Raw genomic sequence first — 18,189 nt, 5'->3', positions numbered from 1 at the left:
TGCTGCTGAAATCTGAAGTGAAGTTGGTCTCTCTCAGGACCAGCAAAGCTTTGTTAGCCAGAATGGTGCTGCCAGCCTTTCTCAGAACCAGCAAAGCTTTGTTAGCCAGAATGGTGCTGCCAGCCTTTCTCAGAACCAGCAAAGCTTTGTTAGCCAGAATGGTGCTGCCAGCTCCTCTGGGAGAGGATCTGCGAGTGGCCGAGAGATGCCACAGAGATGAAAGGACCAAAAATTAGATATTGATGTCTTCAGCTGTGCCTTAGGGCTCTGTCATCCCCCAAATGAAATCACAAGTAAAGCAGCAGCAGGGCTGGGTGTCTGAGGCAGTCCCCCACGCATTCTCAGCGTGTCTCACCAGCCCTCTCACGGGGTGCTGAAAGCTCCGTGTTGCTTGCCAGGGCTGTGCACAGTGTGAGCTGCAGGCCACTCCACAGCTCAGCACTGCTGCAGGGCTCTGCTCAAAGTGGGCCAGCCAGCTCGGGTACTCTTGACATTCCTGCATGTCTTCTAAACATGTAATGCTGATAGAAATGTTGTTTAAATATTTGTGAGTTATTTAAAAATAGTGCGTCAAATGAGCGGCCTGGTGACGCCCGACAGATCTCTGGCTCGAGGAGTGCCTCGCTGGGGAAGGGGAGGTCAGCACCAGTTATGTACACAAGTCAGGCTCTGACGAGAGACACTCTGCACCCATGGCACACATTTCATCATATTTACCCTGCTGAAGCCCCCCTGAAGCCCTGAGCAGGGAGGGCAGTGTGCTCGGGGCCTGCAGTCAGTCCTGTGCTCTGGTCCCCATGCCTGGGGCAGGAGGGGCTGCCCCACCTGGGGTTTGGCCATGCCCTGGTTCCCAGCAGCTGGCACAGCTGGGTGTGGAAGCAGAAATGCTTTCTGGGACCTGGAGGACAGGAAAAATGTGCCAGCATCTCATCCCACTCTGAGCTGGTTAGGTTCTCTTGATAGTAGAGACAGTATTGTCTCCCCTGCTTGGTGCTCCTTTGTGTATTTAGAGAGCTAAATTTTAGGAAGGGGGAGTGAATTTTCCATCCAGCCATGAATGAAGTCTTTCACTATTTTCTTCTCAGTATAATACTGAGAATATACTGAAAGACTTCAGTAGACAGAGCATTTTAGGTCAGTACAGGTGGATGCTGGAAAGAGGGGAAATCAATTCCTGTGATTGAGAGCTGGACATTGTCTATTTATTATGTTAAATATTTATCTCCAGTGCTCTAATATACTCCTTAGATATTTTAAAAGCTGGTTTTATGTGTCAACTTTATTCTCATCTTTCAGTAAACAATTACCATGCAGAGAATAAAACAAGCTCCCAGGCATTGCTGAGATACACTGTAGTCTATTAAGGAGGCTAAGCCTACTATAGCATATGAATCTGCTTTTATGTTGCCTTTAAATTGATTTGACATCAATTCCAGGCCTATTGTAAAAATGAGATACATGATTAAAGCAGCACTGTCATCTTTCCAAGGTATTTCCACTTTTCAGAGCTGCTGCAAAGGAAATTATTTTTAAAGCACTCAGAATATTGACCTGTTCCTTGGCTCTGGTCACAATCCATGGAAGGACTGCAAGGGGAGCTCCTCTGCAGCTCCCTGACCAGACAGTGCATCTTGTACACTCAGAAAATGGATTTGAAAGTTGCTACTGCAGTTTTATACTTTGCCTTACAGATACTGATCTGCAGTTTCCTTTTCTTTTTATTTTTTCCCCTCCTCATTGGTTGCTTTATTCTTGCTCCCTTTGACATCATCTTCTCATTGAAAGTGCTGGAGTAAAAAGCCAAATATGTGCTGCTTTTCAGATGAAAATGCTACATATATTTATGGAATCTGTTGAGGCTATTTATCAAAATCTTTTGGTTGTTATTTCTCCCAAACAACCATTGCATTTTGAGAAGTTTACCATTGGCTAACGTTAGTGATTCAAATGAAAATTTTAAGCATCTATCATAGAAATGAGCACATATAAAAACACACAGGAATAGAAAAGCGATATTTTCTCAAAGATTCCAAGGAATTATTTGCTGATGATAAATTTGAGCCAGGAGATCAAGTGTATCATAAAATCATTTATTTGGCTCAAATTGACCACCATTACTTTTTCTTTCTCTGTTATTGTCACACTCCTGGAAACAGATTGGTTAATGCTTGACAAATACCTCTGAAAACAGCTTCAGCTTACGGGGGGATGCAAACTGGACAGGGTCATTGTGGTGTTTGCTGCTCATAACAAAGAGCAAAACTGCAGGTAAGATCTTTTGGTCTCCAATTATTCATCTGGACAAAATTATGGCTTTGTAAATAATGAAGCAAGGATGTGACCATGGCCAAACTGTTAAGCACTCAAGCCAGTATTAGTTACATCTTTTTAATCATTATTTTATCAAAATCCTGATTACCTTTCAGGTTTTACTATTCTATAATTTCAATTTCACCAATAAATTGCCAAAATTTCCAAAGTTTATACATTCTAGTGCTTCTTAGACACACAAGTCACCATATATTGCTCTTTGATAATAAAACCCTCCACATTCTTTTGCCTCCCATTGCTCACACTGATGGCAATGCCACACCACTGGTAATAACTCAGGACCCAAGCTCTGACATTCAAATTTCTTTATTTCTCTGGCACCTATTCAGCTCAAAAGCAAGGAGTTCTTGGAAACACTCACAAGCAAACCTGTTCTCAGGGGATTTTCAGATCTGACTGCAGGCACAGAGAAACTCAGGACAGGCTTTGCTCTGAGATGGCACTTGCTTGTTGCTGCTTCCTGAGCTGTTAACACTTATTGTTAGAAACAGAAACTGTGTTTTCGTGTGCACAAACAACCTGCTAAAATAAGGCTGATAGGCAAAAAATGGACCTGTCCAGCTGTTTTGATTTGTTGCTGGAACAAGCATCCCCTGGGCCTTTGAAGAATCCCCTGTGCAACCACTTAGCTGAGATATCATGAAGATAGGAAGAAGGGTAAGCACAAGGTAGTGTTCTGCTTTTCTGGTCAGGCAAGAACCCACAGTTTTTCAAGAGCCACGACTGAAAGAGGATGCAGGTTTGGACACAGATCCCATCTCGCTCAGTGTTGGTCCCCAGCAGTGTCTGATCTCCAGGGGAAGGGCTGAGCTGTCCCTCTCTGTGCCACATCACCCCCTCAGCCAGGGATGGTGCACACTGCAGTCTCTTGAGGAATTTCCCTCTGTGACACTGTTTCCCTGCAAACCAAACTCAAACCCTGGTGAAATGGTGGGGCTGCACCAGGGAGGGCTCCTGTTTATGCCAAGGCATTTGGCTCACACTGCCCTTGCTGGAGAAGGGAACAGCTCAGGGTGGGTTTGTGAACACCTCCACACCTGCTCAGAGGGACACAGCAGCACAGAAGGGGTTTCTGTTGGTTATTGTATACAAAGAGTTTTATTTCTCAAGTGTTGTTTTTAGAATGGATCACCCATTCATGCCTGGGTGAATGGCAAGAGGCATGGGTGAATGGCAAGACATAGAGTGGGCAGTCTGGGTTTATTCATTTAAACACTTGAAAATGTCCTGGTGAGTTTGTTCTCTATGAGCTGCTGAACTGACAGTCCCTCTGAGCAGGAATGAGGTTCTCAGATGTGCCCAGCCTGCAGAACCCCTCCAGGAGACAGAGAACCTCACTGACTGCAGGTTGTGTCTCAGGGCTGAGACAGAGGTGAGCTGCTTCTGTCCCCAGCTTCTCCCTCCACATAAAACATCCCTGTTGGACAGCAGCAGTGAGGGCTGGTGGAACTCCCATCCAGGGCACCACCAGCGGGCAGTGGGCTGTGGAGAAAGGCTTTGTGAATCCAAATGTGTGGCTTCTTCTGTGGGAGCAGTTGAAAGAAGATATTTTCTTTTCCATACAGTTCCACACATAGTATATAGAGGAACTTCGGACATTTTGGGATGTTCTGCCTGATCCCATGTGTTTGTCTGGCTCTCCCACATCATAGAATGTCTTTGGCAATGACCACCACTGTCCAAGGCAGGACACTGTGTTCACTGATGCCTGGGACACGTGCTGGTTATGTGGGGACTTACTCTTCTGGATTTGTTCCTCACATGAAAACCCTCAAGAGTTTCCTTCTAAGGAACATCAGTCTCAATAATTTACTCTGGGGAGTAGCAGATTCTAGCTGGACTGCTTTGCTTGAAAAAACATTTTGTCATGTCTGAAATTATGTTTCTTTGATTAAAAAACAAGCATTACTGACAGTGCTTCTGTGTGGTGCACAGAGGTGAGAGTCATCTATTCCCAAATATCTCTGGTCCAAATACAAGCAGGTGCACTCTAAAAGCTTCCTCAGGACCATTTCAGCAGCTTATTCATTCCTCTATGAAGAGCTTGCTCTTGATGGAGCATAAATAAACCAAGCCCAAGTTCTGTTATGATTCTAAAAATGCATTCTAATAACAGAGGTGACAAAACCCTTTAGTGAAAATACTGGGAGTAGGAAATGTAAGAGATTACAAGCAATATTTTCTTCTTTTCTGCAACCTAGGCAGAACTGGGTTTTTCAGCTTGGGCAGTCAGATGTTGACTTTAACTCAAACTTTTTTTGCAGTGTGCTTTCAATCCAGTTATATTTATCCAAAGCATGGATTTTGGAAGAAGGAACTGGAAGAAGCCTCCAAGGCTGTGTTATCGATCAGGGCTTTCCCTCCTTGGGAAGGTCTGGTTGGAGCACAGATTTGCTCTGCTCCTCCAGAGCCCTGGCCAAGGCTCTGCAGCTTAAACTTTCATCTGAAGACTTCAGAAGTGTCCGTGGCTCTGCCTTCAATATCACCTTTGCTTAAAGTGGCTCTTGAGATAGAAGTAGTTCAGTGATGAGGAAATCAAAGTGCTTACTCTGCTCGTTTTTGTGGCTGGCAAGGGCTCAGAGCTGTGATTCTGCTCTGGGTACCCCATTCCCTGCACTAAATAAACTCCTCTTTTCCTAAACACGAACACTGGACATTGATTTCCAGCCCCATGCACCCCCTACATTTCCCCTGAGCTTTTTCATGTTAAATGGTCTCTGTGAATCTATGAAACAAGAAGTTATGGTTTTTGTTGCCAACGTTCTCTCACCCACATTTTAGGAACTTCAATAGTTCTGAAAGAATTCTTCAATTTGTTTAGTCAAACCCTAAAAGTTCCTGAGAAAATCCCTGGAATTCATCCTGATAGCATAGTGTTTTCCTCTCTAAAAAATGCTTAACTTCTAACAACAAAAGGCAAAAGCTAAATTCCAGCTTGAGATTCGACCTTCTCTAATGAGAAACAGATTACACCATTTTAATGAAAATTGGGGCATTAGAACTTAAAGGAGGAAAGATCAAATCAATTGACACCTGCTGGCTGAGGCAAGATTGTGTTGTTTTCCAGGAGCAACAATTCCACAATATTTCCTTTCATAACAACAGGAGTAGTTGTGATTATCATAGGAGCAGGTAAACAGCCATATGAAGGCACTGACTTCTCAGGGATACAGGAATAACCAGGAAATTTTACATTTCCATTTTAAAAAGGGCTTCTCTTTGAATCTCTGTTGTTATCTGGTATTAGAAAGGGAATTCTCCCTGGGTTTTGTTTTGCAGGAATTTCCAGAAGAAGTAACAGAGGGTAGGGTATGGGTAATTCCTAAAACCATTTTGTGCTGTTGTGACCTTTTAATGGAAGGCTGGGTTTAGAAAGGAAGATATAAAAATTAGAATTAATGATGACCTGATCCTGTTAGGATACATAGCAGCATTTTCTAGAGTTCAGCTCTGTGAAAATAAGCTTGGAAATGGGATAATGCTTTATCTGCTGCAGGTTTCACTGGAATGTCCCAGTGCAAGCAGCCAAGCAAAGTTCATTGGGAGGTGGAGAAAATAACCATTTAAAAGTTTTTAATCATGTTTTGAGATTTTGATGGTGAAGCCTGGAAAATCAGGTCTAAATGGTTTTGAATGGCTACAGAGGGACAAACCAAGAGAATGGACTTCCTGTAATCCAAGAGGTTTCTAAATTACTTGGACCCAAACCATTTCATCTTGGCTTTCAGCAAAAAAAACTATTGTTAATTTCAGGGGGCCACTGAATGTGCTTATTTTCTCCTACTCCTGTTCTCACACAGCTGCTTTCTGACAGGAAGTCCAGAGTGGTAACAAGATGTGACTTCTATAATATGATGGATTTAATTTTGACTTCACCTCAACAGCATTTCAGCATATCCCAGAGTCTATATTTAACAATATTATTTTCATCTTTTTAATAAATGTTAAAGACTTTATTCAGCTTACTCCTGTCACAAGAGAGGAAAAATAGCGACACACTGTTTCTGCCCATAGATCTTTCCCCCTGCAATACAAGTATGTGCAGTTTGTCAAACCTCTCTTGTATCATAGATTATAAACTTTCAGTCTTTGCCCCTGGAAAAATACTTTTTAACCAATGGAGTTCCTTCTCAGGGTTTTTTGCTTTTGTTAAACTATCTTTTTTTCCCCTCAATTTCATCTAATTATTTTAAATTCTAAATCCTTTTCTAGTGAGCTCATTAATTTTCTTCTTTCTAACTGACAGTTATTCCCTACCACCTTTAACATCCCCCTCTTTTAACTCTCTCAATGTATTGCCTGTATCTTGTTCTGCATTTTTCCTCCCAATTGGTCTATCTTGTTAATTAATCATTTGGCTTCTCTCTGAACAACTTGTTTCCATAGAAATATCTTTCTTGATGCCTCCCAGTATAGTCACAGCTGAAGTTAGGTTCCTTGATCTCCTGTGTTAACTCAAGATGATCAGAGAAGAAATAGAAAACAATTACTCTGGGATCTTACCAGGAGAAAGTTAGAAATGAAATGTCACTCAGCTTGGATTCATGGAAAGTGTTGAGGGAGGTGGTAAAAGGGAGAGAGGGGAAGGAAGAAGTGAGGTGATCTCTTGTAAATGTAAGGAAATATTCCAGTGGCAGGAATTAAAATATGCAGGGAGCTTGGCTGTAATGGGAAGTGACCCCATTGCTTGGCACAGCGAGTGTCTGAAACAGCTTTGGTGACTTGGGGTTCTGCAGAGTTTTGGTAAAGCATGAGCGAGGGATCAGCACAGCAGGCTCCTTTCTAAAAACAATTAATATCGGTCATGCAGCACTTTGTGAAGTTGTTTAAAAGGACCCTCTCCAGGATTGTTTTCACCACATTTGAGGGAGGTGGAATGTGAGTGGTTCGGAGCTGCTGTGGGCAGAATCCCTGCATGAGCTGACTACACATTGTAGTTTGGCCAAGGCTTGGAAGGAAACCCCTCAGAAAAGTTCTGGAGAGCCTTCAGTGGGGGTAGGTGGGTCCAGAAAACAGGAAATCAAGCAACAAGGACTGTTTGGGGGAAATGATCCCATTTCCCAGGTGTCAGTCCCAAACAATGGCATAAGCTTTGAGGTGATGTTATTGTGGTCCTTGGAGAGCTGGGAACTGAAAAGGTGAGCAGAAACCTGGGAAACCAGGTGAGCAGGAAACCTTTTCTTGTGTTTCCCTCCAGCTTGGGAACCTCCAGCAGCAGCCCCACAAGTCATCAGCCAGGCAGCTGCATGTGGAGGGTTTGAGAGGCTGTGAAATACCCAAATGCCCCTTCTGAATCAGAGACATCCTTATTGCAGACACCCTTCACTCCAGCATGGAACCTCCTGTGTGTGGGCTGGACCTCCTCTAGTGAGAGGCAGATGCCAGGATTCCCTGGGTTTGTTGTCCTCTAGGATATATAAAATGATCAAAATGGAGGAATGTGCTTCCTTCCTGCAGAGCCTTCAGGAACTCCTCACTCAATGCTGGGTTGGACTGAAAGTGTTCACCCCTAAGGTTTTATGTGAGTCTTTCCATGGCTGGGAACCCACACAAAACTAGGGAGCTTGATGGTAGTTTGTTGTTAGAGAGGAAGAAAATGAGCATTTTAGGGTTATGCACTGTCATTTCATGGGAAATGCCCAAAGGAAAATGGGTGGGAAAGAGAAACTGCAGGCTCTGGTTGAAGCATTTTATTTCTATGGATGGGAGCAGTCTGCTGATGTTATCCCCAGATTTAAATGATACATTCTGTCTTCCTAATCCAAGCACATAGCTGCAAATTTAATCAGAGCAGGGTGTGTACTTTTTATATGGCTTTGGGTGGGTCTGGCAAAAAGCATTTTCTTAGGTAATCATGGCTAATGCCATATATCACAGTACCCTAATTTCTTTAGTATTGTGTCACCCAGTGCCAATATCAAACATCTTCTTCATTGTGCCATACAAATTGCCCATTTAGGAAGCAATTGCACAAAAATAAATCATAGGTCTGTGCAAATTTTGCATTTTGTTGTTATACAGAAAATTAGTGATAATGAAACACACCCATAAATTATAACTTCATTAGGGTATGCTGTTCCTAAATGAGATTGGGAAAAAGATTTCTTCATCTATAAGAATACTTATTTTAATTAAAAACTTTTGTTTATCCATTTCATTCAAATTCTTATTTTCCCTGCTGTGTTTTGGACTCCAAACTCTTAAGAACCTAAACACTGCATGAAGTTGTTCTACAGAAATTTAGAGCCTGGAGTTGTTCACAGAATCTGAATTATCTTTCAACCTGTGTAAATTAACAGCATCCCACCCTTCCATCTGTCCTATTGAAATGTAATGCCTGACAGTCCAGCAGATATAAAATTATTAGAGGTTTAAGGTTAAGTTTTTCTGAACTACTTTTAAGCTTTTGATATGTTCTTCTGAGACCAGCCTACATGCCACTCTGTACCTGCTGATGATTGTTCAGGCTACAAAGACTGATCAGGGTTTTTTATTAGATTTTGTGCTGCATCATTAAAAGAATAAAGTCAAATCACAGCAGCAATGAACTACAGCAAATGCAAAAAAAGTCGAGTCTGTTGCAGAGGTTGAAAAACATGCTATTATGATTTCAGCACCCAGATTCATTGCTCAACTGCATGTGAGCTTTTCAGACCACACACCCTTTTTAGTCCCGACTAAGTCCATATAAGCCAAATAAAGCCCAGGTTGTGTCTGATCCATGAAAAGCACTGTGGCGAGGGACCTGCCCTGCAGAGCACCGTGAGCTGGGGCACACTCGGTACCGGGGATGAGGGCTCGGGTTTAGGATGGATCCCCAATCCCAGCTCTGCTCTGTTCCTCCCGTGCCTGGGCACAGCATCTCCTTTGGATGCAGCGTCGGGCCGGTGTGTTTGGGCAGGGCAGAGGCAGCACAGTTCTGAAGGGAAAAAAAGGGGAAAAAAGGAGATGATTTTGTAAAACTTGAGGAATTGACAAAACTTTAAAACATGGGGGTAAGCCAGCAAGGGAACCAGGGGGTATCGATTTGCCTTGGTCTGAACGAGTGCGGGGCGCGGGTGCGGGACAGCGGCTCTGAACGGGCAGGGACAGACAGGGACACCCGGCAGGGACCCGGGACAGCCGGCAGGGAGCCGGGCCAGCCCTCCTGGGCACGGGTCGGGAGCGGGGCCGGGCGGGGCTCGGCCGGGAAGGGCGGAGACAGCGGAGAGAGCGGAGCGAGCGGCTGCAGCGCCGGCGGGACACGGGGCTGTGGTAGGTGACAGCCCCGGGGAGGATCCAGGTCAGTGCTGCGGCTCATGACAGCCCCAGGTGAGGATCCCGTGGGTGCTATGGGTAGATGATATCCCCAGGTGAGGATCTTATGGGTGCTGTGGCCAAATGACATCCCTGGGTGAGAATCCAGTGGGTGGTGATGACATCCCCCGGTGAGGATCCCATGGGTGCTGCGGCAGATGACATCCCCAGGTGAAGATCCAGATCAGTTCTGTGGCAGATGACAGCCCCAGGTGAGGATCCAGGTCAATGCTGTGGCCAGATGACAACACTGGGTGAGAATCCAGTGGTGGCTATGGGCAGATGACATCCCCAGGTGAGGATCCAGGTCAGTGACATCCCCAGGTGAGGATCCAGTGTGTGCTGCTGTTTCCATCGCTGCTTTGTTAGTGTGACAGCAGCTCTCTGGCTGTCAACACTTTGGATCATGCTCTTCCAGTAGCTGCTGCCTTTGCTGACTTTTTGGATGCACTTGGAAAGTTCCAGGTAGGTTGTCTGATTTTATTGCATATCTTCGAATATCAACAAGCTCCATCAGGGCAGAGTGACCCAGTAAAAGTTTGTCCACTGCCCTGGCCTCAGCAGGCTCAGCACCGACTTAGCAGGGGCAATAATCCAGCTTGTTTTTAGTTACAACCACTTACTGGGCAGTCTCTGTTGGGTTAAATAGTTCCTTACATGTAGGTTGGACCTGTGGTGTTATTGGCATTTTGTATAATTAAGGAAAACTTAGTGCTATGCAGTGAAAGAGCACAGACAGTTCACTTGTTTTGGGGTTTGTTACTTCTGTGCTATATGTTTATTGGTATTGGCTCTAGTGGCAGCCAGCAGTACCCTCCCTGCTACAGTTCCTTCCAGAAATCTTGCATCAAATTTTTCTCAATCATGTACAAGGGTCCTGTGCACAAACATCCATAAGGAGCTTCTGCCTCAGAGAAATGTGGGATCTGTTCCTGCTTCACAGCCAGCAGGGCTGGAGCACAGTGAAGCAACATATCTGGGATTAGATTGCAGGGAGATAAATCCCTTACTTACTTGGATAAGGGTTTTCCAGTGTGGATTGGAAATTAGAGAGTTACAGTCTCATTTCTCCTGAAGTTGATGTGAATTAGGTACCAACTTTCCTCGAGCCCTTCAAAATTGCCATAGAGCAAACACTGCCTTCTCTAACACACTCAGAAGCAATTAGAAGATCAGGCAGCACTGACAAGCCAGTTAATGTGGTTTACAAAGAAAATGCCTTTAAACTTGTCTGGGTCCCAGGAACCAAGAGGGGAGGAAAATGACAAGGACCTGAGCAAAGGCTTTACTATCAGCTTGGGAGTCCTGGTAATCAGCCTGGGAGCTGATGCCAAGGAGCTGGATAAAGATGCAATTAAGGTTGCCACAAAGTTCTGGGATACATTGCAGTTCCCAGCTGTGATAACTGAAGAGTTGGCTGCAGTTCCAAAACACCAGCATGATAGTAAAGTAGGAATGAAAGGACAAATATCTTGGCCTTTTCATTTTCCAGACATTTATGTTCACTATCTGCATGGAGCCTAAATTATCCTGGCTAAATTCCAAGCTATAATATCTTTTTTTTTTCCCTTCTTCCTCAAGTGGGTTAGTAAAGTACAATTAAGCTTTGATATTTTGCATTGCACAAGAGAAAACAGAATAAACATTTCCACTTATTTATGATCCATCTTAGCTCTTGGAGAGTTGGACAGTTTTACAAGTCCCTGGCTGCTTATCTTGGTCAGTGCAAACACCCTCCTTTGAAAGCATTGCTTTTGAGCCTCCAGCATGGAGCAGACATCATGTTCCCACTCTCTTTTTAAGTGACGGGATATAATGTAAATAAAAACAGTTATTAAAAATCCTGTCACAGGTAAAATGCAGTTCTGAACATCCAGAAATCAGAGTTCCAGCACAGCAAATGCATTTTTCACAGGGTGTGTGTAAAGCGTAACATGAAATGGCTCATTAGCAGCTTTAAGTCACAGGGAAGTCACATCAATTCTTACAGCCCTAGGAAGATGCTGAAACCAGAAAGATGCGATGGGAAACTCATCCTGTGATGTTCAAATGGAACCTGAAAGCCCCTTGTCACTTCCAGCACTGCCAGCACCAGCAGCAAGGACAGGATCTGAGTCAGGGTGTGAAGGACCTGCCAGTCCCCAGCCCAGGGCTCCTGAGCTGCAGGAAGATGTGGGGCAGAGTTTGACATGAGGCTGCAGTGCTGGCTGCAGTTCTGGGGGCTGGGGATGGCAGTGAGGGCTGTCAGAGAGGAGAGAGGCAGCAGCATTGCCCTGAGAGGCACACCAGGCAGGCTGGGAGCTGGGGATGGCAGTGAGGGGTGTCAGAGAGGAGAGAGGCAGCAGCATTGCCCTGAGAGGCACAGCAGGCAGGCTGGGAGCTGGGCACCCTGGGCACCTGCTTGGCTCTGGCTGCTGAGGAGGATTGCTGCCATTTAGAGAGGAAAAGAAAGGTCCTCTGTGTAATGAGGGAGGTTGGGAAAGAGCAATATCCTTTGGGATTGTTTCTGTTTCGTTACAGAGTGGTGCAATGTCAGTCAGTGAGGAGTCAGTCCTACCCTCTGCTCTGTTCTCCTGACTCCTGGGCATGTTGAGAAATCCTTTCTTTGCCACAAGCACCACACTTGCATCCCACAGAAAAGGGCACAAGGAGGGTCCTGCAGTAACTCGTGCAGGAGTGCTGCAAACAGCAAGAAAACCTCTCCAACTGTTCTTCTTCCTGCCATGGTTTTGGAAGGTGTTCAGATTTAAATCCCTTTAATTCATGAAGTCCTGATCACCATGTGATTCCTACCTGTTGAAACTGGAAAACTATTTTGGATGGAGATAGAAGCAATGCATCTACCATTGGATTTAAAAACCTGTTTAAAAACTGCTTTGAAAAAGACCTACAATGAGACATATCTGCGAAAAGCAATACATTTATGTAAAGGTTTCACAGTAGGCTGAGCTCCCTGGCCTGGACCCACCACTGCCCTTGTCCTGCCACTGGAACCTATCAGAACATGTGGTATCTAATTCAGAAAGCTAAAACTTCTTAAATCTCATCTTGCCAAGCAAGAGTGACTCATTTCCTGCCAGTTTGGCTGACAGGACCTGCTGGCATCAGCTCGGGGTGGCAGTGAGGAGTAGGAGCTCACAGCTGGGCAATGGAAGAGGTCTCCTGCTTTGGCAGCAGCTGAAAGTCACACTGCATCCTGGCAGCAAGGTTCCCTGTGCTGTGCTTTCAAAAAGAAACTGATATTCTCCCATTTTATTTAGAGTACTTTAAAATTTGAAATACAGTTTGATGTTCTTCTTTAGCAGGAGTTTGCTCACCTCACAGCAAGGCTGCCTGGCCTGTTGGGTACACTGCTGTCACTGGTTTGGATTGCTGCCTCTGCCTTATTGTCAGGGAAGTGCTTCTTGTCAGGAAAACATCTCAGACAATGCCCAAATACCCAAATCTCAGCACAGATGTCTTTCCTTTGCTGCAAACAATCTGGTTAGCAGTGCTGTTCATTCTGACAGGGATTTAATTCACATTGCAGCACCTGGTTTGCAGGTACCTGGTGAGGAGTGTGGATCCTGCAGGCTGCACTCAGGACAGTGCTCACATGGGGACACAGAGCTTCTCAGCCCAGGATAGGTGCAGTAGAGGTGTCCTGTGACCGTGTTCACAGGGGTCTGAGGATGAGGGAAGAGATGAGGATCTGACTCCATGTTACAGAAGGCTTGATTTATTATTTTATGATATATATTACATTGAAACTACACTAAAAGAATAGAAGAAAAGGTTTCATCTCAGAAGGCTAGCTAAGTTAAGAATAGAAAGGAATGAATAACAAAGGTTTGTGGCTTGGGCTGAGAGTCTGAGCCAGCTGACTGTGATTGGCCATTCATTAGAAACAACCACATGAGACCAATCACAGATGCACCTGTTGCATTCCACAGCAGATAACCATTGTTTACATTTTGTACCTGAGGCCTCTCAGCTTCTCAGGAGGAAAAAATCCTAAGGAAAGGATTTTTCATAAAATGTGTCTGTGACAGTGTTCCATCTCTGGTGGAGGCTCTGGGGCTGCAGGGAGGAGGGTGCATGGGGAAGGGGCAGGGCTGGGCACAGGCAGCACTCTGAATGCTCTGTGCAGGGGCCTGGGCACAGAATGTACCTGTGGGACACAGCACAGCCAAAGGGTGGCACAGCCCATGTGCTCTGTGTTGTTTCTCATAAACATCTGGTAGTAACCTACCACCCCTAGCCTTGGGGAAATAGCTGCCTTGGCATGGAGGAGCTGCTGGCAGCCTCTAAACTAGGAATATTAAGTTTTGCAGGATTTTTTTTCCCCATCTGCTTAATTATGAAATCAGTTGAGGAGGAGGAGGTGACACATTTAGGTCGCTCTGCTATTTCAGTTGTGCAGAAAACACTCAAAAGATGTTAAAAATTGTCATCCTCTGCTCTCGGCCAGGTTGCTCTGAGCCCTGTCCAGCCTGGCCTTGAACATATCCAGGGATGGGGCAGCCACAGCTTCTCTGGGCACCCTCTGCCAGGGCCTCAGCACCTTCACAGGGAGGAATTTCTTCCCAATATCTAATCCAAACATGCCCTGTGATTGTGCAAAGGTATGTTAAAAGGCCTGGAGATTTCCATCAGCAAAGAAAATTCCCCCAGCTCCTCTGTCCTTGTTCTATGAAGAGGCCACCTGTACGTGTGTATTTTCAGTCACGTTCATTGAAAATAGCCTCACTAGGTGCAAAATTTTTCTGCCTTATTTTTTCTGTTCTCTTTTGCATCACTTTTCATGGCTTGGTTTGGTCTAAAAATGGAATTGTACTTTTAATGTGTTGGGAATTGGGAAGGCTTCAGCCCCTACAGAATCCCTGTCTGAGCTCAGGATTGCTGTGCTCAGGCTGAGGTCTGAATGAGGGCAGCTACATTTTCTCCACAGCTGAGATGACTGAGTGGATCTGCTGGGGTTCTCTAAATGAAAATCACTTTGTGAAAACTTTTAGTGTTAGGCTGGTCATCCTCAGGGCTCTTTTCTACAAATAGCTTTCCTTTTCCTTTTCCTTTTCCTTTTCCTTTTCCTTTTCCTTTTCCTTTTCCTTTTCCTTTTCCTTTTCCTTTTCCTTTTCCTTTTCCTTTTCCTTTTCCTTTTCCTTCTTCCCTGTGAATACAATGCTTGTCTTTTGTTGTCTCCAGTAAATGCTGTGTTGTGGTAAAGATTATGATAAATGATGGCACTAAATATAGCACTAAATATAGGCATGGTGGATATAAGCTAGTGGATATATATTTCTTCTTGTAGAAGAAATTAGTTTCTGTTCTGCAGTAGGAAAAAAAAGTGTCATCCATCTGTTTTGTGTAAAAATATCCTGGTCTTTATGACTTTATTCTCAGATGAAAAAGCCATACAGTTTTGTGCAGGGAAGCCTCTGTTAGAACAGCATTGTCCAATTTGATTAAGTGATAATGGAAACAATTTTAAGTTTTAAAGTAGAAAAGTAGCCTGGAAGTTGTGTGATATTTTTTGGTTAGTGTCTGATTGCACTGATGACTTACAATTGAGAAGCCTGAGCAAGGCAAGCAGTGAATTTGAACAGGTATGAATGTGAAGTGCCCTGGAATCCTAATCTGTGAGTGTGTGTGTAAAGAAAATAGTTTTAAGGAACAGCTCTGTTCCTCTGGCCTATCATGCTACTCTTTAAGGTGCTTTGAAAACATTTCTCTCTACTGAGCATGCTGGATTTTCAGGTAGCTCAGCAATGCTCCTTTCCAAGAAGTCTTTGCTTTTAGGTTGGTGTCTGGTGTAACACACACTGGGGTGCCCACAGACCTGCAGAAATGCATTTGGGGATTCTGTCCTCTTCCACAGCCCCAGACACTTGCAGTGCTCAGGGATCAGAGCTGGGGGCACATACCCATGCTGACCTGCCTGTTTCTGTGATTCTGTGGGGCTGGACTCACACAATGTGTGTGATTCTGTGGGGCTGGGCTCGCAGAATGTGTGTGATTCTGTGGGGCTGGGCTCGCAGAATGTGTGTGATTCTGTGGGGCTGGGCTGACAGAATGTGTGTGATTCTGTGGGGCTGGGCTCACAGAGTGTGTGTGATTCTGTGGGCTGGGCTCACAGAATGTGTGTGATTCTGTGGGGCCAAGCTCGCAGAAATGTGTGTGATTCTGTGGGGCTGGGCTCACAGAGTGTGTGTGATTCTGTGAGCTGGGCTCGCAGAGTGTGTGTGATTCTGTGAGCTGGGCTCGCACATGCTTGTGTGATTCGTAGCTGGGCCAGAGACTGTTGTGATTCGTGGGGCGGGTGGCGATGTGTGTGTCTGTGGGTGGGCTCAGATGGTGATTCTGTGGGGTGGTCAGATGTGGTATTCTGGGGGGGTCAGAAGTGTGTGTTGGAGCTGGTCAAGTGTGTGTATCGGGCTGGCCACAGGGGCTGGGGGGCGCCGCCGGGGCAGCGCGCACCTGCCAGCTGTCACAGAGCGAGCAGCGAGTTCCTGACATCTGCTGTGCTCACTGCCAAGGGCTGGAGGTAGTTGGCAAGGAAATAAATATTGATAGAGCCTAGCAACAGGTACTCCTGAGAACTCTTGTTCTGGGAATGCTTAGGCCGTGGCCAGTGTTATTAAAGTTGTGAGAGCATTTTAAGTTTATTTATAGGGCTTGTTTGTGTCTTATCACCATCTCTCAGCGCTGGAATGCACGAGCAGGCTTTGCCATGTGAGGGCACAGATGTGAGCCCCACACCCTGCTCTGGTCACTCGTTTCTGCTGGCAGTAGATGCTCCATTGCCCCCAGCTCAGGGGCAGCTGATTTACCCACCCTGTGTGACATCCCAAGTGTGTGTTCAAATCTATCAATCCTATATTTGCTTATCTCAATAGTGTGAATGACTATTGCAGAGCTACGTGCATTGGAGACAAAGATTTATTCCTTTTTAGCAATATCCTAGCAAAACATTAACACACAAAATTTCAGAGAGTGTGCCAGGTGAAATTAGCTTCTCACTGCCTCTGCTGTGCACTGTCCATGAACCACTGTGTGTTCTCCTTGCAGAAATTGAAGCCAGAGAAGCCTGCGACTGGCTGAGAGCTGCTGGATTTCCCCAGTATGCTCAGCTGTTTGAAGGTATGATCACAAAGACTTGCCAAGCAGCTGACACTGAATTTGAGTGGAATTGTTCACATAAATAATATATTTTAGAACCTAACACTTCTGATGGAAGCACTTCCAAATTCTGTTATATCTTCATGCCAACCTGGAGGGAAGGAGTGACCTGGTGTGATTTCTTGCAGAAGGGACATCTCAGCAGGGACTCAGTACAATTCTTTAAAGGACCAAATCTTCCCTGGTTTTCTCTTCCTATTGTTAGACTGTAACTCAGTCAAATTTCAGCTTTTGTTATTTTTAGTTGCTTATAATTTTTTCAGACTTTTTTCCTTGGGGTGCTGGAAGTGATGTTTCCAACCACTGATTGCAACCAAAACTCCTCTGAGGCTCTCCAGCCTGTGATCTGAGTGAGATTGCTTTATTGGTGTTTTGAAAAAGAATGTTGCAAAAAATCATCTTGCAATCATAAGTGTTCAGGAGGAATATTCATCAGCAGCCAGCCAGTCAAAAATGCAATTTCAGCATGTTTTCATGTTGTTTAAACCATAAAGTGTGCTTATTTCTTAGGAGGAGGTATGGATTTGTTGAGAGCTTGTAGAATTTTTCAGGCCACACTTGTGCATATACCTTAAAACTGTTCTTCTTTAAAATATGTTTTTTGTTGCAAACATTGAAATTAACAAAAGCTAACCTATTTTTAAGAAAGATTTTATCAAAGAACCACAGTTAAAAGAACAACATTAACTGCTCTCATTCCTACCTCTCCTAGTCACTGCAAAATTGAAAATTTGAAGTCAAGCCAGTAGAGCTGGGTTTGAAAGCTGGAAAATGAAACCTGGAAATGCTTCCTGTCTGCCCACAGCAGATTGTGTTCCATAAGCTGTTTGTTGGAAATGTGCATTGCCATGCTTCTGGAAAATGAATCCCCTGCATTACCTTGCTGCTTATGCTGTTTCCTGACCTGGCTAGGAAAATAAAGCTTATAAAATAAGCTAAGAAAATACATATGGACCTCAGTGGTTCCCGCATGTGCAAGGCTAAATCTCAGGAGCTGAAACACTGAACTCTTCATCTCCCAGCCCAGCATGATGTGTCAGGCTCCCTGGAGCTCAGAGAGTGTTTCTCATGTGCTGCATTGCACCTCACCATGGCAAAAAAATAAATCCCTGCTTTATCCTGTAGAAGGTGCAGAGAACCAAAGCAAATCTAAAGGTTATTTTGTGTTTCTCATCAGTGACTGCAAGCTCCTGGAAATGCAGAAGGGCTTGTCCACCTGTACCAACAGCAGCAAGCAGATCCCTGCATTGATTCCCCCACTTGCCCCAAGGAACTGATCCTCACTTGCTGGAAGGATGTTTGCATGAGTGCACAGCTATAGAAATAGAAGTAGTTTCATTTCATCTTGTGATAAATAAGCTGCAAAACTGAAAGTCTTTGCAATTACAGCTCAGATTTCAGATT

General features: G+C 44.7%; 1 protein-coding gene across 3 annotated transcripts in view; it reads left to right on the top strand.

Annotated features, from left to right (window-relative positions):
- The window catches only part of LOC135453513 (rho GTPase-activating protein 7-like), a 48,889-nt gene that overhangs the window by 17,283 nt on the left and 13,417 nt on the right, over positions 1–18,189 (top strand). For 2 of the 3 annotated variants that reach the window (XM_064724644.1, XM_064724645.1), the window contains exon 2: positions 16,675–16,746. In XM_064724644.1, the coding sequence (XP_064580714.1) occupies positions 16,675–16,746 (72 nt within the window). Of the gene's footprint in view, positions 1–9,826; positions 9,840–16,674; positions 16,747–18,189 lie in introns of those variants that run through there. The other variant, XM_064724646.1, reaches the window with a different exon arrangement.

Source organism: Zonotrichia leucophrys, chromosome 13 (assembly GCF_028769735.1).
Source record: "Zonotrichia leucophrys gambelii isolate GWCS_2022_RI chromosome 13, RI_Zleu_2.0, whole genome shotgun sequence".
Classification (NCBI taxonomy): domain Eukaryota; kingdom Metazoa; phylum Chordata; class Aves; order Passeriformes; family Passerellidae; genus Zonotrichia; species Zonotrichia leucophrys.
This window is presented reverse-complemented; position numbering and strand designations above follow the sequence as displayed.